Source organism: Ixodes scapularis, unplaced genomic scaffold (assembly GCF_016920785.2).
Source record: "Ixodes scapularis isolate PalLabHiFi unplaced genomic scaffold, ASM1692078v2 PGA_scaffold6__148_contigs__length_123643588, whole genome shotgun sequence".
NCBI classification, from domain to species: domain Eukaryota; kingdom Metazoa; phylum Arthropoda; class Arachnida; order Ixodida; family Ixodidae; genus Ixodes; species Ixodes scapularis.
In genome coordinates, this window is record NW_024609881.1 from 44,387,743 (window position 1) to 44,413,946 (window position 26,204).

General features: G+C 42.8%; 1 protein-coding gene across 7 annotated transcripts in view; it reads left to right on the top strand.

Annotated features, from left to right (window-relative positions):
• LOC115314388 (zinc finger protein OZF) overlaps positions 1–26,204 on the top strand; it is an 81,996-nt gene that overhangs the window by 8,440 nt on the left and 47,352 nt on the right. For 2 of the 7 annotated variants that reach the window (XM_042294671.1, XM_042294672.1), the window contains exons 3-4: positions 5,748–5,876; positions 19,423–19,532. In XM_042294671.1, coding sequence (XP_042150605.1) covers positions 5,748–5,876; positions 19,423–19,532 — 239 coding nt within the window. Of the gene's footprint in view, positions 1–5,747; positions 8,045–19,422; positions 23,068–26,204 lie in introns of those variants that run through there. The other 5 variants (XM_040208169.3, XM_040208170.3, XM_040208171.1 and 2 more) reach the window with 4 other exon arrangements.

Below are 26,204 nucleotides of genomic sequence, written 5' to 3' on the forward strand. Positions count from 1 at the left end.
TGGAGCGGACCGTCCCTGAAAAAAGTGGGTCATAGACCTTTCCATCGCTTATCCCCAGGGTGAAAAATGCAGTCACTGCACTGTGGACGCATACTTATATACCGCACAGCAAAGCAATAGCGCATGCTCAGAAAGCGCTCCACAGCACAGCAGACAAAGATGGCTGCGCGCAGGCGATTGTTGCAAATGTTTGTTAACGTTAGGTCGTAATAACCAGGGTGTTCTTAAAAATGCTGTTCAAGTTTTAGTGACTGTTGTATGTTATGCAATAAACACAAAAATTCTTAATTTGTTATACTGAATACCTGGATTAACTTATATTTTTCCTTTTACATATTCAATATCATGTTTGTAAAACAAGAAATAGCTAAGTAGTCAGTTGTAACGCGCTCACGAAGAGTTAAAGAAGGGAGGCTCACTGAAATAAGCAAAATAAATAAAAAACAACTATTGTTCCCCTGTTGAGACAACCGTACGGACATTTGCACACCCGGGTAGGGTCAAACAGGAAGGTTTTGCCGCGGACGTAAGGACTTTCCGGTTCGGCCATCTCACAACACTGCTGTGGTGGGCGCCGGCGGTCATTCGTGCTTCCGAAGACAATGCTGCATGCGCCGCGAGCGATGGGCCGCGGATTGGAGCCGTGTAGTCGCGTCTTACGAGTCTTGTGTGCGGAGAGAGCCTAGCGAAGCGAACGAGCGGTGTGTGTGACTGCGTGCGGATGCAAAGGCATTTCTGAAGCTGGAAGGCTTTATTTTATGTGCTTTCACTTCATAACATAGAAAAATAAACTCCGGTTTACTGTCGACTCTTACCAGACACTTGTAGAACCCACCCTCTCTCCGACACAAGTGCACTCCCTTTGGCTTGTAGCCTTGTGCACATCTTAAGCTTTCACCCGCATGCCCTTCTTTTTCAGAATTTCTGTTGCTCTTGGGCTTGGCCACAAACAAATTGTAAGAAAATGCGCTTTGGCGTTTTGCCCAGTTAGAAGACACGACGCGCATCCGCTCGGCTTGAGGCTGCAACACCTGCTTCTCCGTGTCACCTCTTTCAGAAGAAGCACGGAAGTGCACTGTATTGCCTGGCACGAAATGTATCTGCAATGACAGGGCGCCTAGCCAAAATAACTGGAGTTATATATTTTCCAAGCTTCCCACCTCTAAAGAAAATAAAAAATAGAATGTAACTTAAAAGTAACTTTAAAATGAGTACAAGTTACGTGAAAAAGTATTTAAGTTAGAGTACTAAATACTGACTTTCGAAAGTATTTGCAAGATAACAAGTTACTCACAAAAGTATTGAAGATACAGTAACCTGAGTAGAGTATTTAAGTTACTTAGAACTCTGAACAAGAGTAAGTGCGTGTGCAGAAGGCACATGCCAAGGTCAGTGTCGTCTGCTAGCTCTGGAGTATGACGCATCCCTGGTCCTGTTATCCACACTACCACCTCTGAACAACTAACTGATGATAATTTATTTATTTATTTACATACCTTTGAAGGCTCCAAAAGAGCTTTACATAGAGGGCGGTGTCATATAAATTTTTACATAATCCTACAAGATACCACAAGGAAAAATAAAAAAAATAGGAAACATTGTGTCACGCTAAACAGAACCATGAAAGGAACGTAGACATTGCTTAACAAAAAACACACGCACTTACATCATTGGAGGCGGTCAACATGCCAGAAACAACAATAAAGCAAAAGACTACCAGCGAGCGAGTAAACATACAGGACAAGGTATAATTCATTTACTCTAAGGATTCACGCAATAACAACATAAATGTATCATGATCAGTGACCGTCGCAATTTCGCTTGCCAACTCATTCCATTCGGTCGCCACTTGCACGAACGGGGTATACTTGAACAGATGAGTTCTTGCAAGTGGAATATAAACTTTGTAACAATGATCATGACGAGGGGAAATGCAAGCCGATGGGCGAATGTTTTGACGGAAATCTGAGGAACTATGATAGGGTTTATGAAAATGGGATAACCTTGCGAGGTATCTTCACTGGTGCAGAGTCAGTAAACCAAGTGAACTCTTAACTTGAGTGACGCTTATAGGTGCATATGTTTGCAGTATAAACCTGGTTGCCCGGTTTTGCAGCGGTTTTAGATTACTTAAATATTTTTGGTGCGGGTTCCACATTATTACTTCTTATTCAAACTTTGGCCTGAAGAGGGTAGGTATGCAAGTAGTTTGGTTTCTGCTGTTGCCATATATAAATGCTTTCTTAAGAAACTAAGAGACTGGTTTGCCTTCCTAACGGTATAATCTAAATGAGTGTTCCAGGAGAGGTTGGATGTTAAATGGACCCCTAAATATTTATATGTGGATACTTTATCTAATTTTGAATCTATAACTTTGGAGTCGTACTGAAAAGATGAGCCGCGATAGGTAAATGCCATTGTTTTGGTTTTATTATATTTATCTGCATTTGCCGCCTGTCACGCCATGAAAGTACGATATCCAAGTCACTTGAAGAGTTAAACAGTCGCTTTGACTAGCTATTTGACGGTATACCACACAGTCGTTTGCGCATATGTGAATCTTTGAAGAAATGTTGTTTGGGAGGTCATTTATATAAATTAAAAACAAAAGTGGTCCAATAACGGATCCTTGAGGGACACTAGATTTGACATATATAGGTGGTGACGTGATTTTATTTTCAATTACTGATTGATTTCTATCGTGCAAAAACTCACGAATCCAAGTAATTACTTTATCATTAATTTTAAGATATTGTAGTTTTTTTATTAGATGGCTGTGTGGTACACAATCAAAGGCCTTTGAAAAGTCTATAAAAATAGCGTCGATTTGTGAGGATGAGAGAATACAGGTATGTGCATACGTCACCAATTCAAACAGTTGGGTTTCGCAGGAAAGACCGTGTTGAAAGCCATGCTGATTGGGAAATAGCAGGTTATTTGAGACTAGATGCTTCATTGCAGATGCATGTAGTATATGTTGTAAAAGTTAACCAGGAACCGAGGTCAATGAAATTGGTCTATAGTTTGTTGGACAATTTGGATTACCAGATTTATAAATCGGGATGACATTAGCTGATTTCCATTAGTCCAGAATGCAGCTGGTATCAAGCAATTGCTGGAATAAGCTGGCGGGCATGGCACCTGACGCACTCTTTCTTAGTTTAAAGGGGTGGTGCAACGATATTCAACTGGGATGTTTTCCACTTTACACGAGCTTAGTGGCACTAGTGGGACTCAAGGATACTCACACGCAACGCCACTGACCAAGAAACTCCTTTGTTACACTGTAATTTCGAGGACAAAACCGAGCGTTTTCATTCAATCTCTCCTTCGCAAAACCTGATGACGTAGCTGGGCGGTAGCAGTACCGCCCAGTGACGATATTTGAATGCGGCTCATAGATTGGACCCGAGCATGGCGTGGACACTCGATTTGGGCTCGTGATAATCTGTAGCTCGAAAAGCATTCGGGTAGTGTCCTGTGTCCAATCGCTGCAATGACGACAACAGCCGAACCATAACAATGTCGGGAACGCAGCGCGTGTCCTGTGCCTTGCCAACCCTGGAGCGTGGCTATGATCAACATTGGCAGCATATAATCGGCTCCGGATCACATGGCCGCTTGTTCTGGCTGCGAGTTGAGGGGGTGAACACTGCTTGCTTTTCTTTATTTTTTTCTGCGACTTCGATTGCGTGTGGTGAAAAACGAATGGGTTTTTAACAGGTCATTAACGTCAGGGATCCGCTCTAAGCAGTATTTCTGCAAAATACAAAACTCGTTGCATCGCCCCTTTAAGCAGCTTTGAGCATACACCATCAGGACCCGGGCTGGATTTTGTCGGCAAGCGGTCGATGGCACTGATGACACTTTCATTATTAATTTGCACATTGTCCATTTTTCGAATGACGATTGTAGGTGTAACATGGCGATCAGATAAAGGGAGCTCTTCGGTAAAAATGTGTTAAGTTTAAAAGCTGACTTAGGTGCAAATATCTCCCACTGATCGCTTTCTTTTATGTTAAAATCGCTTGACCCCTTATCTCCTCAGCGCTTAGTGGTGCAGAGAATGGCGCACATAGCAGGGGCAGGGGTGGGTCATGCTTTAAGAAACAGCCTAGAAGATGACACCGACTTTGAGGCTTGCCTTCTGCACATGCGCTTACTCATTGATTTTGCCACTTCATGCCGTGATGATGCACTGATCTACCGGCCGGTCGGCTCTTGTGTGATGTTGTTAAAAAAATCTCGAAATCACGTAACCATATTTGGAGCTAAGTTTTGTTTTTTTCTTTTTGGGAACACATAACAACTGCAGCCTCGTTTATTCGGTTCGTAAACCACCAAAAATTAATTTTGCACACTACATATGATCTGTGCACGACTGCTTTCTTTTCTGGCCATCCAAAATTTTCTTGTCTGGCTGGTATGCCCTAGAGATAGCGAAGAGAAAATTTTACATTATTTTCATCTACAGTGCTTTGCTGCTGTACTATGTGCTAAAAGCCTTGTGGCACTGCAATCTGCTGCTGTACTATGTGCTAAAAGCTTTCTGGCACTGCAATGTGCTGTGCATGAGACATGCATGACCATGTGATGCCAACGAGGCATTTTACTATAATAGCCGAGTGTCATTGGAAAGAATACAGAATACATCAAACCCAACAAAAACATGCAAACAAATACATGTCTTATTGCCCAAAAATGGGCGATCAGACATGTAAGCATTCACATTTTTCAGGATTTTGATTTTTCGGTGTTATAATTTTTCAGCGTTTTGATGTTCAGTGTTCTAATTTTCGATGTCTTGATAGGGATGCCACGTGAAACAGGTCTGCTTCAGCCCAGGGGTTTTCGCGGTCACTAAAATTTCGCATTGCACGCTGTGATAAACACGCAGGAATTTGCTACAAACTCACTTGTCATGGAAATGAATACCGCAGAATGTGGACGCAGCAGATTCATGCTTTATGGTGTGATAAACACATTAAAATTCGCGACAAACACAGATGTCATTGGAAGCGATATCGCACTCGCAGATCTCGGACAAAAGCATGAGAACCCACTACACACTCATATATCGCAGGAACAAGCACCAGATTGTGGACAAAGCAGGTTTGCATTTCACAATGCCATAAGTATGGGGGAAACCGCAACAAAATTGTGTATCACGGAAACCAGCGGACATTGTGGTCAAAATATGCGGGAACGAGCTATGAATTTGCATGTCAAGGGAACGGCCACCGCAGGTCATGTTCCATGGTGTCATGGTGTGATAAACACAGGGGAACTTGTTGCAAACACGTTTGTCACACAGGTGCTTCAGATCGCATTGTTCGCGTGATACCCGTCGGACATTGTATGATTGATATCCGGTGGGAATTAGGGGTGGGAGTTGCTTTTTAATTTCTTTGTTATGGATATTCAACTCCAAAAAATTGGGATAGCTGATCTCTAGGGCCAAGCGTTTATATGAGTTTTTAAAATAAAGCTGGTCACTATAAAAGAAAACAGCATTTATGGGGAAAATAAGCACTTGAAAGAGGTTTACATGGTTTCACAGTAACGAAGAAAAGGTGTTAATAGAATCAACTCTTTTACAGTGCTTCCTTCAGCTGAAATAAAAATGCAAAAAGAAATTAAACCACTGAGCTGAAGCAGAACTGCAATGATGGCTGCTTATTTCTGAAACATGTCGCTATATTGGTTGTGCTTTCCTTGTGTGCCCTAATACACATGAGGCCTTCTAGGTGGGGGAGCTGCACTTTTGGAAGAGACCAGCTGCCCATTGAAACCTGACGACATTTGGTTTGGATGCTGTTCCTGCACCTATGTCACTGGAGATCATCGTGGGATCGTGAGCCACCTGGTTACCCATGGTGATGAACAATTCAAGTGCCAACATCCTCCCATGTCATCTGGCTCTAGGTCCCAAGTGCCCAGCAACACTCAAAAGCACAAGAGTGATAAGTTGTTCAAGTGCAAGCTGTGCCCCGAAGCCTTTGTTCACAATAGAGGCCTGCTCCGCCACAATCGATTGCATACAGGGGAGTTGCCATTTAAGTGCAAGCTTTGCCCCCAAAAGTTTGCTCATAATTTATTTCTGACCCGCCATAAGCAAACACACAGTGGTGAAAAACATTTTAAGTGCAAGCTGTGCTCCCGAGCCTTTGCTCATAATAGCAGTCTGCTCCGGCACAATCAAACGCACACAAAAGAAAAACCTTATAAGTGCATGCTATGCCTCAAAGCATTTGGTAAGAAAATGCATCTGACCATTCATTGTCGAACACACACCGGTGAAAAGCCATTTAAGTGCAAGCTTTGCCCCCAACAATTTGCTTGTAATTCCAATCTGACCTACCATAATCGAACACACACAGGTGAAAAACCTTATAAATGCAAGCTGTGTCCTCAAGCCTTTGCTTACAATAGCAGTCTGCTCCGCCACAGTCAAACACACATGGGGAAAAAACTATTGCAGTGCAAGCTTTGCCCCAGGGTTTTTTCTCTGGATTCACATCTGAGAGACCATAATCAAACACACACTGGTGAAAAACCTTGTGAGAGCAAGCTGTGCCTCCAAACCTTTGCTCACAATAGCAATCTACTCTGCCATGATCAAACACACACGAAAGAGAAACCGTATAAGTGCAAGCTATGCTCCCAAGCCTTTGCTAGGAAAATTCACCTTAGCAGCCATTACCGAACACACACTGGTGAAAAGCCATTTAAGTGCAATCTTTGCCCCCAAGAGTTTGCTTATAATTCCCTTTTGGTCTACCACAATCAGACACACACTGGTGAAAAACCTTATAAGTGTGAACTTTGCTCCAAAGCTTTTTTACGGAATTCACATTTGGATGCCCATAATCGAACACACACAGGTGAAAAGCCATACAAATGTGAGGTGTGCTCCCAAGCCTTTTCTGAGAGGTCCCATTTGACCCGTCATAATAAAATACACACTGGAGAAAAACCTTACAAGTGCAAACTTTGCTCCAAAGCCTTTTCATGTAATTCACATCTGAAAGACCATAATCGAACACACACTGGTGAAAAGCCATTTAAGTGTACGCTGTGTCCTCAAGCATTTGCTCACAAGAAGAGTCTGGCCTCCCATAATCAAACGCACAGTGACAAAAAAAAAACTACAAGTGCAAACAGTGCTCCAAAGGTTTTGGTCAGAAGAGAAGTCTGATCCCCCACAGTCAGATGCACGCTTGTGGAATGCCTGATGGTTGGCCCATAAGTTGAGCAGTCATGCTTTATAATGTATGTAATTTCACTTGTGCAGAATTGTATGCTATTTTATCTAAAAATACATGTCCCCCCATTTATGCAACGCTCAAAAGCCTTTGCTTGGACTGAAGCGCTTATGCATTAACCCTTAAACATGCAAGTGGCGACCCAGGTCAGTTTCTAAATAATTTTGCATCAGTCAAATGCCATCATGTGAGGTTTACAAACCCAAAGAACATTTGTTTAAACACACTGGCTGCAAATAGAACTTTTAAATTCCAGCAATATACTAGAAGATTTTGTCAGAATTAGTTTGGTTGGTTGCATAGCTTGTGCACACATGGACGATTTTGCATTGCTCTTGCGCTTCATCGAAATGCCAGTGCCTGTCATCACACAAAGGTATTGAGGAGTAGGTGACGATTCCTTGTCAGCTATGATCAGGAGGCAGGGCTTTGTAATGGTAAACATCGTTTAACTTTTTTCAGAGCAGTTAACTCTCGATGTGCTGGACCTCAATGTACACTGGGTCATTCTTTTGCTGCTGTTTATTTCCTCAGGGTCAGAGGTGCTACAGCAGGCAGTGAGGTACACAAGTAAAAAAAGAAGAGAGAAAAAAAAAAAACAGCATGGAGCAAAAAGGTTTTACAGTAGTTGGGGCTCTTCACAAAGAAGAGGTTAGTTATGAGGGTTCTAAAAAGCGTACTATCATGGATTTCGGCAATGGCTTCGGGAAGGTGATTCCAGATTGTTGAGGTGCTTGGAATAAAAGAGTCGAAAAAATGTCCCGTGCGACTACACGGAATGCCAACTTTGTGATGGTGATCGATGCATGCTGAAACATATTGAGGTACTGTTGTAGCCTTTCTTTCAGATTTGAGTTATGATGAATCTTATGTAACAAGCATAGACAAAACAATTTTCTATGTTGTGAAAGGAGAGGTAATGATAAGCTTGATTTTATTGCATCACACTAGACATACTATGATAGAAAGTATAAAACGAGATGCACGATTTTTAAGATTCCAATTCTGACCTGGTGATTCATCACCTCGATCCCAGACGTAAGCTGCATATTTTAATTTAGTGTGAAGTAATGTTTTATAAAGTAGTAATTCAAATAAAATGGGCTTAGATTCGGAACATGCCTCGAAAATACGAAATTTGCACAAGAAATATGAATTTATTATAATCAAACTGAAAGAATAAATGTTCTAAAGGAAATAAAGTAAAGACTGGAGAGTAGCCCGCTTGCCGCCGGTTTGCACAACGGTCGACTAATCGCTCTCGCTATCACTCGACGACACAAGTCGGTGTCCCCACCCGAGCTGCTGCTCCTGCTGCTGTCGGTATTCCACAAGAGGTCGTCTTCGGTGCCATCACGACGACTGGCGATGCAGCACTTCTTGACTTGACCACAACATCGGCACGGACCCTCTTCCAAGCGTCTGAGATCCACGTCGCCACGGTCGATAGAGAGGCTTTCTGTAGCTTTCCCGTTGGCATCTCCTTCAGGTCGGGGCTACGGATCCACTCCCTGTATTCCTGCCGCAAGTTTTCCTTGAACGGTTTGTTCACAGAGACGTCCAGGGGCTGTAGCACAGACGTCGTCCCCCCTGGAACGACCACCAGGTTGCAGTTGTTATACTCCAGATCCGCCTTCTCCTCCGGGTTTAGGTGACCGCGGAACGCATCAAGCACCAGCATGGACTTGGTGCCTTTGGGATTGCCAAGTGATGCTTCTGGCCGCTGCCGCCACACAACTCTGATCCAGTCCTGCATCAGCTCACTCGTCATCCACCCCTTCCCCTTTACCCTCACGATGACGTCTTTCGGGAAAGTCTCGTTCTTCGGCATGTTCTTCCTTCCGAGGATGATGTACGGCGGAAGTTTCCGACCGTCGGCTGTGATGCACAACATTACGATCACCCTCTGCTTCTCATAGCCAGTCGTACGCACTTTTACTTCTCGAGCGCCTACTTTGTTCACGGTGCACGTCCTTGGCACGTCAATGTACACAGGGGTCTCATCGGCATTGCCGATCTGCCCGAGTCCGTAGCGCAACTCGCAACGCAGCTTCATCGCATAGCGTTGGAAGTTGACAAGCTTGTCCTCGAAGTCCACTGGTAGCTTCTGGCAGATAGTGGTGCAGCGTCCCAAAGAGAAACCGTTCCTTTTCATCATCCTCTCCACCCAGCCTCGGCTTGTGCGGAGTGCCGCTCGGGAAATTTGCTTCTGTGTGGCGATTTCCATGGCCTCCCTTTGTATGGAATCGGCCGTGACGGCAAAGCCGCCGCATCGTTCGCTGCGGATGAATTCGCAGACCTCCTTCTCGAGCTCAGGGTGCCAGCCCCTGCGCGGTCTCGTAAACTTATTGCGGGTCGCGGCCCCCTTGACATTCTGATTCCGCTGTCTCCTCCACCGAATCACGGATGCTTTGTCCACTCCGAACTGTTCAGCAGTGCCGTGATGTCCGTTGTCTTCTGCGTAAGAAATAACCATTCTCTTGAACTTCATCTTGTATGAGTTCTCTTCGCACTCATGATGACAGTAAACAGTTTGTTTGTAAACATGAGTTGGTGTATAGGCTTACTGCAACAAGCACAAGGAGACCAAACAGACAAAACATCTTCGATAGAGGGTGCGGTAACGCACCACGGCTCTGCAACGCACTCCCTACATTACCTGCACGGTTGCGAAATTGGAATACGGCAGTATGTGCTGCCATCTATTAACTGACGTTGAAAACAAGCGCCAGCGGCCGTTTGCGACTCCGGCGCTTGGCGCTACCGGAGTCTCCGATCTCAAATTTCTTGTTGGTTGTTGGAAGGGGGGTGCTTACATCCACATACAAACTTTTTTTTCATGTGTTTGGGATATGAAGTTCCTCGAGTGTAATAGACTGGCCTTTTGGACAGTGATAACAGTCTCCTTAAAGACACAGACTTGTTAGTGAGTCGCACAGAAATGCTGAGCTCATTTCACCAGTGTTGAATGTTGAGCCTGTAACATTCTCTACAGAGGCAATACAAATGTAATAATTGGCGCAGTGCACACAAACGCACACTTTCTGGTGTGGAATACATTTGACCCATCTAGGGCGCAAGGAATAAAGTTTCGTTAGCCCAACGCCGGAATCGGGATGCTTGTCTTTGTGTACACGAAAGGCCTCTCGGATTGAGCGTGTCAGGAAGTGCTTTGGAATGAACGTTTTCTCCCCGTCGAGCATGACAGAGATCACGTCCTTCTGGTTCGGACCTTGGCGCAAACATCGTAGCTCGTCTTTCGTGAAGTACTCTAGGGCAGCAGACAGGTTCCCAGGGCTCACCTTGCACGTCGTGTAAGGATCCGGCTCATACCACGCGCCATGCTTTTCCTTACCTAAAACATAAACACTGTCGTCATGTTAACCTTTCCTAGGTTGTTATGGTGACACTGTTTACGCTCTATTGTATTTAGGTGGGGCTCGAGCATTTGGGGGTTCTGCTCTCTGTCGGTGTGCCTTTTTGTACCTGATATTATCGCCCGCAAAACCAGCGAGTGGGATGGCGACAGGCACGATTGCTCAGTAAACAGGCATCGGCGGCCATATTTTGTGTTGAGGCGAACTCCCTCATTCTTGGCAGCGAGCGGGGAGATGCGAAAAAAGATTGTGTCGGCCGTTTTGCCAGAACTAGCGACGAGTGTCGCGTGCTACTTCCGTCAACTATTGCGCCATAATCGTGATCTTCGCGAGGAAATTATTGTTGCTAGCCACAGAACATCATTACGCAGAAAGGGAGTACTTGAATATGTTTTTATTCTAGATATAAGTCTGGGATATATATATGAGAGAGAGGTGGAGATAGAGGGTAAGAGAGAGGAGCATATAGTGCCCTAGAAAAATAAACAAAGTTCCCAGTCACCGATGGCTGCAGGATCTTTTCTCGGCTCACTACTTCGTAATATGATAGCTCTTTGCACACAGTAGCTCCTCCACAATTTTAGTGTGTAAATGATTTCTATAGTTATCAATGGGCCTCCTCTGAATAAAAATATATAAAAGATGCATGTTAGTTTCATGCAACTGGAACTCAGAGTCACTTCTTGTATAGGGCACTGCTAAGTGTAGGCTTTGAAAAAAGACCCTACTCTTAAGCGTTGTTTCTTCCTCAATAAAATACTGCAACACGTTTTTAATAGAAATGAATGCTCAAATAGAGTATAACAGGGTACCCAAATTTAAGAAAAATCGAAAGTGGTGTTTTTTTGTCATTCGCATCGAAATTTTTCGTTGTTTGATTTTTTTCTTTATGTTTGCTTAAATATATCCCGACTATTGTATCATTCAGATACCTTATTTATTTTTAAATAATAGCCATCTATAAGTAAAATAATATCTAGAAATTATATAGTAATGATTAAATTATTTTACGTGATACAGGCCTCCAAATTTTGCCATTTGTTGTTCGAGCAGGCATGTTTGGAAATTTTTACCAAAATAAATAAAATTTGTATAAATATTATTACTTTAAATTACAACAAGCAAGCTATACTCATAGTTTGCATCTAAGAAGTATTAGGATTCTCCTAACGTTATCGTTCTGGTTATTCACTCTCAAATGTGCCCCCTCCATCAGTATGTGTTTATGCAACTGTCCACCTCTTCACGCCTTACAATTTTTCCGGTCCCCAAATATTTTTTCTGGTCAAAACTAAGGTTGGATTCATTTACACCAGACACTAGACAGTAGCATATAAAAACATCAATTAATTTAAAAATGTCGGCCAGCCACCCTTGGGTCGATCTTATCTGAAATCACCCATATTGAGTTGAGATTGTAAAAGAAGCCCATTACGCAGGAAAATTTTTATTAAAAAGGTAACTATTTTGACAATTCAAAAACGTTTACTCTCTCTGTGGCAAAGCCGGGCACTAGGGACCGGGACTTATCGGTCAAAACGTGATGAGGCAGATACAAATCATACACTATGGGGACAGGCGAAGGTAGCAGCAGAGCGTTGTAGGTATGGTGAGTCTGGTACATACTTAGGCCGAAGCAGACTTTTTCTTTGCTTTGGGATTAGAGGGGTTTATGAAGGATTAAGAGGTTTCCAAAAGTTTAAGTGAACTAAGAGATGACTGGAGAAATGGTAAGGAGGGCTCAGGAAAGTGACAGAAACAGCAACAATAAAACGAGGAGGAAATTTAGTTATAACTTAGACAGAGTGGCTCAAGGGTTTGTTCAAACCAAAGTCCTTTCCCTAATTTATCCGTCAATCCAGGATAAAAAATCTTGTGTTTTTCATCCACAATGTGCGAATCAACGAAAGCGATATCTGTAGCATGATCGCCCAATGCGCACATACCCTAGGACAGAGGCACGACTTTGTTACTTCTCATAGCCATCGTAATTTGCGTCGTGGATGCCACTGACGACTGCAACCTGTGCTCGGTGGTCCATGAAGTAAGTTGGTAAGCGCGGTGGAAGTTTCTGGCGGTTTTACTGCTTTGCTTTTCAGATATCAAGCATTTGTAGCAAATATTAATAGACATTCATAAAGTTGCCACCCAAAAACAGAGTTTGCAATGATGAATATAGGCTCAGAACGAGCCCCCACTTCCAAGAACTAGAATCTGGGTGGTGTGCAATGCATGTCGCAGAAGAGTTGTGGAAGCTGATCGTAAGCTCACGCTGAGCAGGAACTGACTAAACTATGGCCACCAGAGAATGCCATCTTTGCCGCCACAATGCACTTGAGTGAGCAGGGAGTCAATAATCTTGATGCACGATTGCCGAAGAACACTTGGAGACTACTGCCGCTAAGACATAAGATAACAAGCAGAAATTGCCGGCTGGAACGGCTAAAAACGGAGCAAAAAGATGTGGCAAAAGAAGTGGCAGTCCATGGTTTCGATTTTAGGATTATGACTGTTTTTAGCGCAGTCAGCGTCCCTAAATTGCAAGGTCTCATTTTTTTCTTGTTATTGTGCGTAGTTTTAAAGATATCGACGCCTCAAAGTTTTGTTTGAGGCGCGGCCAACAAAACCGAAACTAGCCGCTCGAGGCCCCGGCAACACTGGAAATAAGCCGCTATGTGGACGTAACGTCGGAATCGTTCTCGTTTAACGGATACGCAGGCCGAGCAGCACCTACCTCTGTTGTGCTAGCCGTCTAAAGATAGAAGGTAAGCTGATTTTGTTTTAATTCTGTATACGTGGTAGTTATCCAGCATATGTAGAAAGAGTTAATGTGTATACCCAAAAGCTAGCGACTGGAAAACCCGTGAACTCGTGCGGTGCCGTACTCGACGGTGCCGCCGTGCGTGCGCTATGCCGTACTCGTCACTTGTATACCCAAAAGCTAGCGACTGGAAAAAGAGTGAACTCGTTCGGTGCCATACTTGGCGGCTGTTGTCGTGCGTGCGGTCTTCCTTCTAGTCACTAGGCCTAAATTGTCATCGGGACTCCGTGGATGGGGCCGCGTTGCCCTACGCCGCTTTGCCGGTGACGTACAGTACTGGGCGGACGGTGGGCCAAGAGCGACAGCACGGCTTCCTTTTTAAGCCTCGAGCCCTTTGCTGACAGGCTACAAGCAACCAACACCCGTAGGTTTCGTTCATAACTCTCCAGCGAAAAATGATCGGAGCAGAGCTTCAATCTGGGGGTCGGCGTCCAAGGCTTTCCAAAGTCCACTCGTCGAACAGCGTTCACCCACACCTTCCCCAATTTCCGGTCCTTTGGAAACTTGTGAAAAAGCACCTCCGGGTTGCGCAGCGGGTTGTTTGAGCAGCCCACAGCGCTACAAGTTGTACTTGGCATGTTTCGAGGAACAGTTGGGCAGTCTTGGGCGCTCCGAGTTGCTCGCTAAAACGAGTCTTGGAGTCCTCACAAGCAAATAAACAAAAGGCTATACCGAAGCTACACGGGCTACTGATAAAAGCAACGGCTAAACACGCCAATCAAAAGCCGAAGTAGCGGTGGTAGCAGCTCAAAGAAGAGAACTCCGCGCGACGCCCGGACCGGAGGAAAAAAGGAGAATGATACTGACGCCATGGCCCAATGTTGCTTTAGCGATCGGCAACCGCTGGCCGTCACTAAGGAGCAGCGGCTCGTGGCGGGTTGCATTTTTATTATCGGCACTAGTTGAGAATGCGGCGTCGCCCTGACGTAATATCTTGGCTGCGGTCGTATTTTGTGTCACTACAGCGATACCAGTAATTTATTTCATTTTCAGTTTTGGCCGGAGTTTAGGCTGGAGATGACATCAGGGCACAAGGTTGCTTGACAAATAGCCAACCCGCTTAATGCCCGTTCAGAAGCTGGTCGTAGCATTTGACCGTCTTGAACACCCGCAGCCACGACACGCAGGCAATTGAGGAAGCGATGTGTGCTGCTGCATCTACTAATTTCCCATTCACAAAATATTTAAAAAAGCCTTAATTGATTTGGTAACACTTCTTTAAATGTCTCCCATGTAAGTGGCTGGGTTTCCAATGCATTTTCACATAAGAACACATACCGTATTTACACGAATATAAGTGACCCATTTTTCAATTTTTTAAAGTCTAAAGGGGGGGTCGACTTATAGTAAAAACACAGCATTCCACTGCCGACAAAGATGAAATAATCGCAATATCAAGAACCCCCCAGCTTGTTACTACAGGTTTTCCCGCTCATTTTATTCCAAACAACGACCAATTTAATCTAGGGGTCACTCAATTTAATCCAAGCGCCATTGAATTTAGTCCAAGCGCCACACAATTTAATCCCGGGGTCAGTCAATTTAATCCAAAATATATATATGCACTTATTGTGTTCACTGGTCGTGTTTTGCTTACACATTTGGTAACTTAGAACAATTCTTTATACAATTAGAATTTTTGGCGGGCAATTGATGATTTGATCACTAATGTGATTACTTTGAGTTACTAGTCCCACTATTGACAAGGCTTAATTGATATGTTAGTTACTCTTTTTAGAGCACAGCTTTTAAGCACCCCTTTCCGGCTTGAGCACCCCGTCGGCGTAACCACGCGGTGCATGATGGGTAAATTGCCCCACTAAATTTAGCAGCAAAAGTTTCCCGCTAAATTTAGCGGAAAATTTTTTCTGCTAAATTTAGCGGAAAATTTTACTAGCTAGATTAAGCGGAAAATTTGCCGCGCTAAGTCTAGCGGAAAATTTTCCCCGCTAAATGTAGCGGAAAATTTTTCCCGCAAAATTTAGCGGAAAACATTCCTAGCTAGATGTAGCGCAAAATTCGCCCCGCTGTCTAGCGGAAAATTTTCGCCGCTTTATCTAGCGGAAAATTTTTCCCGCTAAATTTAGTGAAAATGTTTTCCCGCTATATTTAGCAGAAAATTTTCCCCGCTAAATCTAGCAAAAAATTTTCTCAGTTAGGCTCAGCGGAAATGTTGCCCCGCTAAGTTTAGCGGAAAATTTTCCGCGTTAAATGTAGCGTCAAATTTACTCTGCTAAATATAGCAGAAAAATTTTTCCACTAGATCTAGCGGGAAATTTTTCCCACTAAATTTAGCGGAAATATTTTCTCACTAAATTTAGCGGAACCCTAAATCTAGCGGGAAATTTTCCCCGCTATGTTTAGCGGGAAATTTTCCCCGCTATATTTAGCGGGAAATTTTCCCCACTATGTTTAGCAGAACATTTCCCCCGTTCAATCTAGCGCAAAATTTTCCCCGCTAAATTTAGCGGGAATATTTCCTCGCTAAATTTAGCGGAAACTTTTCCCCGCTAAATCTAGCGGATAAGTTTCCCCTCTAAGTTTAGCGGAAAATTTTCCCCGCTAAATTTAGCGAAAAATTTTCTCCGCTAAATCTAGCGGAAAAGTTTCCCCGCTAAATCTAGAAAAAATATTTTCCCCGCTAAATCTCGCGGAAAATCTTCCTAGCTAGATTGGGCGGAAAATTTTTCCCGCTAATTCTAGCATAAAATTTACTCCGTTAAATTTAGCGGAAACATTTTTCTTCTAAATCTAGCGGAAAAGTTTCCCCTCTAAGTTTAGCGGAAAATTTCCCCGCTAAATCTAGCGGAAATTTTTCCCAGCTAGATTTAGCGGAAAATTTGCCTCGTTGTCTGGCGATAAATTTCCCCGCCAAATCTAGCGGAAAACTTTCCCTGTTTAATTTAGCGAAAAATTTGCCCCGCTATATTAGCAGAAACTTTTTCCCACTAAATTTAGCGGAAAACTTAATTGCATTATAAAAGTTTTCCGCTAGATTTAGCGGCGAAACTTTTCCGCTAAATGTAGCGAGGAAATATTTTTGCTAGATTTTTGTGTTTTTTTTTTTTCCTGTTTTTGCTGCTTTATATAACAATGTTTTCCAGCATGTAACCCACTTTTTTGTTTGTTCCTTCATATAATGTTTCTTCAGCAGTTACTCCCACCTTGTGTAATGCCAGCAATGGCCTTCAAGGCTTTAATAAATTATGATGATGCTTTGGCGGGAAAAATTTTCTGCTAGATTTAGCAGGAAATTTTTCTGCTAAATTTAGCGGAGTAAATTTTACGCTATATTTAGCACGGAAAATTTTCCACTAGACTTAGCGGGACAACATTTCCGCTGAATCTAGCTTAGAAAATTTTCCACTAGATTAAGCGGGGAAAATTTTCCGCTTAATATTGCAGAAAACATTTTTCGCTAAATTTGGCGGGAAAAATTTTACGCTAAATTTACCGGGGAAAATTTTCCGCTAGATGAAGCGACGAAAATTTTCTGCTAGACAGCCGGGCGAATTTTGCGCTCAATCTAGCTGGGAAGATTTACCGTTAGATTTAGCGGGGAAATTTTTCCGCTCGATTTAGCGGGGAAAATATTCTGCTAAATTTTGCGGGGAAAATTTTCCGCTAGATTTAGCGGGGAAAATTTTTCGTAAGACTTAGCGCGTCAAATTTTCTGCTTAATCTAGCTAGTAAAATTTTCCGCTAAATTTAGCGGGGAAAATTTTTTGCTATTCTGTGCACTCATTTTACAAATTATTTTTTTATTTGCACAAACAAAAATTAGTACTGATAGCAATTCCCAAATTAACCTGAATGTACGGCGGTGAACAGTGCCACTCTAGAGGCCGCTGGAACAGCCTCCTGGCCCACTCCCCGCGGCAAATTTTCGCAGTTTTTCGCACAATTCATGGTTCATCATTTGATAGAGTGTCGAGATCATGCTGAAGCGCTAACTACGTGTTTTTATACACAAACTCATGTTTACAAACAAACCGAAGCGCCCCTACCGGACGCCACCGGCGCCGCGCATGCCCGATGGGGGTGTGGGCAAGAAGCTCGCCGTCGCCCTTAAACAAACCATTGAAATGCGATGTTGTCTGCGTCGGTGTGAGCCCCCTGCTCGTTTTCGCGCTCGAATTGTTGATTCTACGTCTTCCTGGCGACGTCTGACTACTTGAGCGGTGTCGGCGAAATGATTGAGGCTCGTTACACCGCGAAACTTTGCGTGAATAATGTGACATGTGGCGGTTCATTTCACGTCGACGCCGCAGTATGTACGCTAAAACCTGATTCGCATGATGAGATTTCACTCACAATTTTCAATCGCGACGCCGCTCGGGCTGCAAAAGCGTGAACCGTAGCTGAGATGGTCGACGTCGATACTGAAAATTGCAAGCAGAATCGGACCAAGTCAATTAGGCATAGCAAGTTAGTGGTAACAACGATCAACATCTTCTTGTATTTACTGTTTACATCGAGCCTGCTTACCAACCTTCAAACGTAAGTCTTTTGAGGCCTGCACTTACTTCTTATCGCAAGTATATCTTCAAATTTATCCCTGTATGTGTTTATTCTTAAGAATCCTGGCCGGAGCCTCCTAGCTAAGCTAGAATCCTAGCTCTGAAATTATCGCCTTGCCAAGGTGTGCCCGCAGTTACCAGACTGATTTTCAGCCAAAATGTGGCTGCCCATAATATGCGTAGACCAAGGAGGCCAGACAAGCTAGAAAAGTGTCCTCGGATGACAAACCTAAAGCACATCATAACATAAGGAGAGAAGGAAAGCTTACACATTTTGCTGGAAAGCCCCAATAAATTGAGCCATTGCTCGATGCCGAGGTCTTATGCCTTTTGCATATTGCACAACCAACAGCAGATAGTAAAGAAACCATTGGTCAACTAATGTCTTAACTAAGCTTTTTTTATCACTAGTGAACCCCCTGTGTCCGTTATGAGACAAACCTGCATGAATTTACCCAGTTCTCAAAACTAGCTGTCCACACCCTGCACTGTGGGTTTTAATATTATTGAGGCAGAGCTTGCATAGGGAGGGATTGGTCCCCCAAGATTGTCTATATGGTAGGGCATCCATATTAGCGAGGCATGACTGCATCGCATCTTGAAATTTTTTTACTGATTACTTGAAAGAAATCTTTTGACCTGACCCACCACTGTTGAACAGTCATCAATTCAGAAACATATCTAACAATTTTCAGAAATATTGTTTTTGTTCGACTCTCTGAATAATGAGGTATCCAGCCTCCAAAAAGTATTGAGATCGAGATTCAGAATTCATATGTATTGTGGTAAAAAGATTTTCTTGTGAAAAAACAGAAGATTCTTAGAAATCAGAAAAACTTTCCAAAATGAGAAGATATGCCGCTCAAATTGTTTCCTTTCTACCCGAAAACTGCCAATCAAGAATGACTGGCTTGAGTAGTGCGTACTCTCCTTATAGTCACATACCATTTTTTATGTATGGTTTAGAAACAATCACCAAAGATAATCAGTCATGGGTCATCGAAGGCATACACTCAATACTAAAAATCGACAAATATGATACTCATTTTTTGTGGCATTTAAAAAACGAAATATGTTGGTTGCATAAAAAGCTGCACAGCCACATGACTTTTGGTAACTTTCTCCTCTGTGTTCATCCTCTCCAGTCCAATTTTGGTTTTCAGCAGTTGCATATTTTTACTTGATTAAAATTTGTGACGCTGAAGCAAAATATTGATTGGGTAGTCTTCTGACACCAGAATGGATTACCTTGCAAAAAATGAATAGAAAAAGATTTGTGAGCTGGTAATGGTGCCAGTTGAACTTCCGTGATTTGAATATCAAAGTGCAGCAGAACTACAGCTGCGGCAAAATTGCATTAATAACCAAGTTTTTCCAAAATGAGTGACTGTCTTGATTTTGCTTTTATTGTATTGCAATACAATTGTCTTTTCTCCTAGGTGATCGAGCAACGTTGTTGGGGGAGACCAACTACCCACTAAAAGTCACTGAGGACATCTGGTTTGGATGCTGTTCCTGCACCTATGTCACCAGAGATCAGCATGAAATAGTGAGCCACCTGGCTGCCCATGGTGAACAATCCAAGTGCGAGCATCCTACCATGTCTGGCTCTAAGTCCCAAGTGCTCATCAACACTCAAAAGCACAAGATTGAAAAGCCATTTAAGTGCAAGCTTTGCCCCCAAGAGTTTCTTTATAATTCCCTTCTAACCCGTCATAATCGAACACATACTGGTGAAAAGCCATTTAAGTGCAAGAAGTGCCCCCTAACCTTTGCTAAAACTTCCAATTTGAGAAAGCATAATCAAACACACACTGATGAAAAGCCATGTAAGTGCAAGCTGTGCCTCCGAGCCTTTGCCCAAAATTCCAGTTTGAGAATACATAATCAAACACACACTCATGAAAAGCCTTTTAAGTGCAAGCAGTGCCCCCAGGCCTTTTCTCATAACTGCCAACTAATAAATCATAATCGAATGCACACTGGTGAAAAGCCATTTAAGTGCAAGAAGTGCTCCCAAACCTTTGCTCAAAACTCAAGTCTACAAAGGCATAATCATTTGCACACTGGTGAAAAGTCATTTAAGTGCAAGCAATGCCCCAAAGCCTTTGCTCGAAATTCCGATCTGCAAAAACATAATCGAACACACACAGGTGAAAAGCCATTTAAGTGCAAGCAGTGCCCCCGAGCCTTTGCTCAAAATGTCCATCTGAGAAATCATAATCGAACACACACTGGTGAAAAGCCATTTAAGTGCAAGAAATGCCCCCAAGCATTTGCTCGAAATTCCCATCTACAAAGGCATAATCATTTACATACTGGTGAAAAGCCATTCAAATGCAAACAGTGCCCAAAGGCCTTTGCTGAAGATTCCGATCTGCGAAACCATAATCGAACACACACGGGTGAAAAGCCATTTAAGTGCAACCAGTGCTCTAAAGCCTTTGCTCAGACTTCTTATCTAAGAAAGCATAATCAAATACACACTGACAAAAAGCCATTTAAGTGCAAGCAGTGCCCCAAAGCCTTTGCTCAAAATTCCTATCTGAGAAGCCATAATCGAACCCACACAGGTGGAAACCCATTTAAGTGCAAATAGGGCCCCTAATCTTTTTCTCATAATAGCAGTCTGATCCATCATCAAAGTGTTTAAAAACCTTACAACTGCAAACAAGGCCCCAAAAGCTTTGCTCAGAATAGGGGCTTACCCCCTTAACAATATGCACAAGTTTGGAATGCCCTGTGGTTGACTCGTAGGTTCAGCCTGCCCCGTGTGCAATCACTTAACTCATGCAGTACTTTATGCCTTTTGAATCGAAGTATTAATATACCTGAGTGCAACATAGGTCCCGAAGGCTTTGCTCGGATTAATAGTTAAGCTTGCCACACTGAAGCCCTTATGCCCGGTAAGCCTCACAAATACCAGCAGCGTCCCAGGCGGTTTTATAAATGGTCTTGCCTCATCGGGCACATGCTAACACGAGGTTAACAAACCTCAAAGGCATTCTCGTAAAGCCTGAAGCAAGTAGGCCTTCAAAATTCCAGCTTACGGTCAGACCTGATTATTTCAAACCCGGTTAATTCAAATTGTCCCTTGTATGAAACTTATTTCTGAACAGACACTCGTAGCTGCAATGAAAATGCACACCGAAAAATGCAGTTACATTGAATGGAACTTGCAGTGCCTCCCGATAGATTGAACTGCAGAGAGCGCTGTTTTGTTCTGCAAGCTGGCTTTCCCCCAAGGTGGGCATTCGCGGTGGTGTAAAGCCAGCTTGCAGAGCAAACTGACTTTTTTTTTTTTTTTGAGCAGCCGCGTAGACCCTTTGGAACAAAAAAAGTCTCTTTGTGAAGAGAGCGTGGAGAGTGTAAGATCTCAAAAAACAAAAAAGCGGGCACTGAATAACCACGTGGCGCATTCCTCCCAACATAGAGATGTTCCTTCGAGGGTAAAGAACTTTTCTAAATATGGCGTGCTTCTTTCTTGTCAAATTCATTACAACTTTTATATTGAATTGCCCGCTATATCGAACTGGTAGACAGTTTGAAGCGAGTTCCATACGAACGGGTTTGACTTATCCGAAAAGCTTGAATCGGAATTCCAGCTTGGTTGGCCACATAGACTGTGCACACAGAACCAGACTATTTGACTTTCCTCTGGAGCCTCCCGTCTAAATGCCACCGTTTGTCATCACACTAATGTATTGGGGAGTAGTCAATGATTCTTTTCTAGCTGTGATCTAGAGGCTAGGTCAATGAATAGGAGACATAGTTTAATTTTTCTCAGGGCAGCTACTTTGTGTTCTGCACCTGAATGTACATTCAGTCATACTCTACCTCTTGTTCCAAGCTTCCTTTAGCTTGCTCGAGGTGCGCTCCTTAAAACGAGGCCTAATATGCTTGTAAAATGTTTCTATCATTTTCTCTTGATACTACTCCTACCTATGAGAAAGATGCAATTTTAACAAAAGTTAAGTGTGACCAAAATTCAATCTTGCTTATATAAAAAAAATGTTTGCGGTTTAAATTTTTACATTTTTCTTTCAGCTGCTATGGATTTTGGTACTGAAGTAATGGCTTCTTTACACCCTTGCGACTGCTTATGACCGAAGAGGCTAAAAACCGGTTTTTAAGCCTCTTGTGAGGGCTTACGACTCTTTGCCATGCTTTGCAGCCGGTCGTGAGCAATCACAAGAGGCATAAGAGCCGGTCTTATTTCAGTCGGTCGTAGTGAAACGCAAGTGTGGGAACTTAAGTAGTGAGGACTAACTTTTCCCAAGATTTTTTTTTTTTGACATCCTGCAGCGTGTTAAGACCTCATTCTAGCAGTTTCCTCAGTGGGAAACTAATTGCAGAGTCTGTGTATGCACCGCAACGCTTTCTGCTACCGGTTGGGACGTTGCTAGTTGAATCCCTCGCACTGCCCAGCAGCTTTTGCTCTAAATTGGTACTGTACCCATTTTGAATGCTCTGTAATGCCGCTCCGGGACTGCATTGAAGAAAGTTGACGAAAATTTGAAACTAATACTCCAAGTGTTTTCGCCTTCCTTTGCACTGGCATCTTCACAGTCAAATATTTATCTGATACCTGCTTTGAGATATTACTTTCTCTGTTGTTTAGGTGTTCCCAGTAATTTCTTGCTTCGTGTTCATGTTCCTGGCAGTTGTTTCTGTGTTGCCTGGCTGTCTGCATCAAAATTTTCAGATCATAGGTGTCCTTATATGCTGGAAAATTCCTTTTGCTTGTTTTTGTGTAACAGAGGTTAGTAGTTTTGTTTTTCTGCTCCACTGACGGCTAACATTCTTAAATTTTTTATTAGAATGAGGAGGGTCGGTGAAGCCAAGTCTCAATGAATACTAACTCAGCCTAGAACTTGCTTTGGTTGCAGGGTCCTTTGGATTGTTGCTCAATGTGTGTTTATTTTTGCATTATGTAATTAATTTGAAAGCATATCTTTATTGTGGTGATTTTTTTTTTCTTTTTACGTTTATGTCGTTTGGCTCGAACAAAATCAGCGGATGATAAATATGTATTCAGACTTTTGCTTCTCCGTTTCTCAGAAATAAAGGTCTACAATCAAGTTTCCGCCGTGTTGTTATCTTTTTCGTCTGCCATTGCATACCTTAGCTGAAGCAAATGTGCCATGGGGCAGAGTAGCTCTTTAGAAAGTTCCGACTTTGCCATCCTGCTCGATAGTGGGATATTGCTGTAGCTGTTAAGAAAATGGCAGCTTCGGGTGTCAGTTCTGACATTAGCCCAATTTTTGACCTCCACAGGGTGCATGTATGAGGTGACATATGTTTTGCGTACGGCTGTTTAATGCATGTGAAGACATCGTGCAGCAGTCTCAAATAGTATGAAAAAGAGACTTGGGAGTTTAGGAGAACTTTGAAGTTATTGTATTGGGCTGATACTCCTCAGCACAGGCATCTTCCTAAATACAAATTGTTAAACGACAGTTCTTTCATTTCAGCCATCACTATCTTTCACTTACGTGACCGGAATATTTTGTTGCACTACAGTGAAACCCGTTTAGAACGAACCGACGTACAGCGAATTATTGTTGATATCGAACTCGCGGAAAATACAAATAAAAATGCATGTAAAAAGTACTTTCTATAACGGACAACATATTGGCTATATCAAACTTTTCTCCCCCGAGAAGGCTTTTAAAAACGTGCAAACAATTGTCCTCTAGACTATCCCATCCTCTCCAAAAGGAAAGAAAGAAAATTCCAAAAGCTCAAGCTGCAAACAAAATCGACAAACAGAAGCAATTCAGAAGGGGAGAAAGTTACAAAAAACACTGCACGCACGCACAGAAAAAAAAAACTTATTCCCAAAGCGGCTGCCTACGAAGAAAAGTTATTCAGAAGGGGAGATAAGCTAAAAGAACAAACTTTGCACTCATGCAAAAAGAAAAAAAAAAAAGAACTTTCATCAGCCTTTCCACTCTGGTGAAGAAGAAAGAGGATTGGAGCTGTAGCTTCTGTTCTCGGCGGTGGCTTTCCAGGCGTGCAATCTGCTGTTCTTTGGCAAGGGAATCTGAAGCGCTCGATGCAGCGTAATTTTAGGCGATAGCGGCCTCGCGGCGGTTGCGAAACCATTTGCACTGCTGTGCATATCGCCGCTCGTTCCCTTTCCGGTCTTTTTCCAAAGAAATGTTGCCGCCATCTATGAGCGACGGCGTCAAGCAGACAACCGGCAAACGCAACACTCTGGACAGCTACCGCCATCTTTGAGCGACGACGGCAACCAGAGTGTTGCTTTTTCTTGATGTATCTTCCTCCTATCTAGGAGGAAGATACAAACTTTCCATAGTTAATGTATGACCAGAATTTAATCTTGCTTTTTTAAAAATATATATATATGTTGGCAGTTTTAACTTTTACAGTGTTGTTTCTTTAAGCTGCTGCAGATTTTGGTACTAAAGTAACGGCTCGTTCACACCCTTGCAACCGCTCACGACCGGAGAAGCTAAAAACCGGTTTTTAAGCCTCTTGTGAGGGCTAACGAATTTCTGCATTGCCGTGCAGCCTGTCGTGAGCAGTCGCAAGAGGCTTAAAAACCGGTCTCAGTTGGTTGTAGTCAAACGCAACTGTGTGGACGGACCTGAAGTAGTGTAAAGTAACTTTTTCTTAGATTTTTCTTTTAACGTCCTGTACCGTGGTAAGACCTCATTCTAACAGTTTCCTCGGTGGACAACTAACTGTCGAGTTTATGTATACAACGCAACGCTTCCTGCTAGTACCAGTTGAGACATCGAATCCCTTGCACTGCCCAGCAGCTTTTGCTATAAATTGGCACTGCGCCCATTTTGAATACAGTGTAATGCCCCTTCAGGACTAAATTGACGAAAGTTGCGGATAATTTGGAACTGACTAACATGTTCATACTCGGTGTTTTGCCTTCCTTCTTTTCACCAACATCTTCGCAATTATGTACTTTTATTACATCTGCTTTGAGATGTCACCTCTGGTGTTTAGCTGTTCCCTGTATTTCCTTGCTTCGTGTTCATGTTCCTGGCAGTTGTTTCTGTGTTGCCTGGCTGTGTGCATCAAAATTTTCAGATCATAGGTGTCCTTATATGCTGGAAAATTCCTTTTGCTTGTCTTTGTGTAACAGAGGTTAGTAGTTTTGTTTTTCTGCTTCACTGACGGCTAACGTTCTTTTATCTTTAATTAGAATAAGAAGGGTCGGTGAAGTCAAGTCTCAATGAATACTAACTATCCCATGAATTTGCTTTGGTTACAGGGTCCTGTGAATTGTTGCTCAATGCGTGCTTATTTTTGCATTGTGTAATTAATTTCAAAGTTTATTGCAATGATTTTTTTTCTTTTTAATTTTATGTTTGGCTTGAACAAGATCTGCGGATGATAAATATGTAGAGGTGTCCAAATATAAAAATCTTTCGAAGCAAATCGAATTGAATAATAAAGGTTATTAATTGAATTGGATCAAATATTTTTAATACAAATAGCTTCAAATATGAATATTTAAAAAAAATATTTTCTATTTAATGTGAATTAAACAGTACTCAATCAAAACACAACTAGGTCTTTTTTTTAGCAAACACTAAGTAAAAGGTCAAATTTATATTAATATTAAAGGGACACTGACAGGGTATTTATGCTCGCCGAGCTTTTTAGTTGTACGTGACATATGAGAGCTCAACTACCCAGAACAGAATTTGCGGCTCGAAATTCGGTTTCTTTCCGCCCGAAAACCGCCGATCAAGAACTGGCCGGTTCGAGTCTCGCTCACTCTCTTTTCCGCGGTCACGGGCCGTTTTCTAAGGTATCGATGCGACCACCAAATTTAATCAAAGTCGTGGGTCACTGAAGGCACACACTCAATATTAAAAATAAAAAAAAATATGAAACCCATTTTTTGTGGCTTCTAAAAAGCTGCAAATACGTTGATTGAAAAAAAAGTTTCACAGACAACCGGAAGCATTCGGTGCGTGCGTCGTTTCGCGTATCGTGGGACTCGCAGGGACGCGATGGCAGCGGACGACGGGCGTGGGACCTCTATTTCACAACTGTCGTTCGTGGTACCGGAGAATTTTGTCTGTTTTTAAAAGAGAAATTTGGGACTGATCAAAAGAATTGGTCTTCATCCCGTACGACACGCCCGACCACCAAGCCGATTTGCACGAAGACGTCGCCGAGCCGTCGCTCCCTTCTCGTGGCTGAAGACATCGCTCGCGCAAACGTAAAG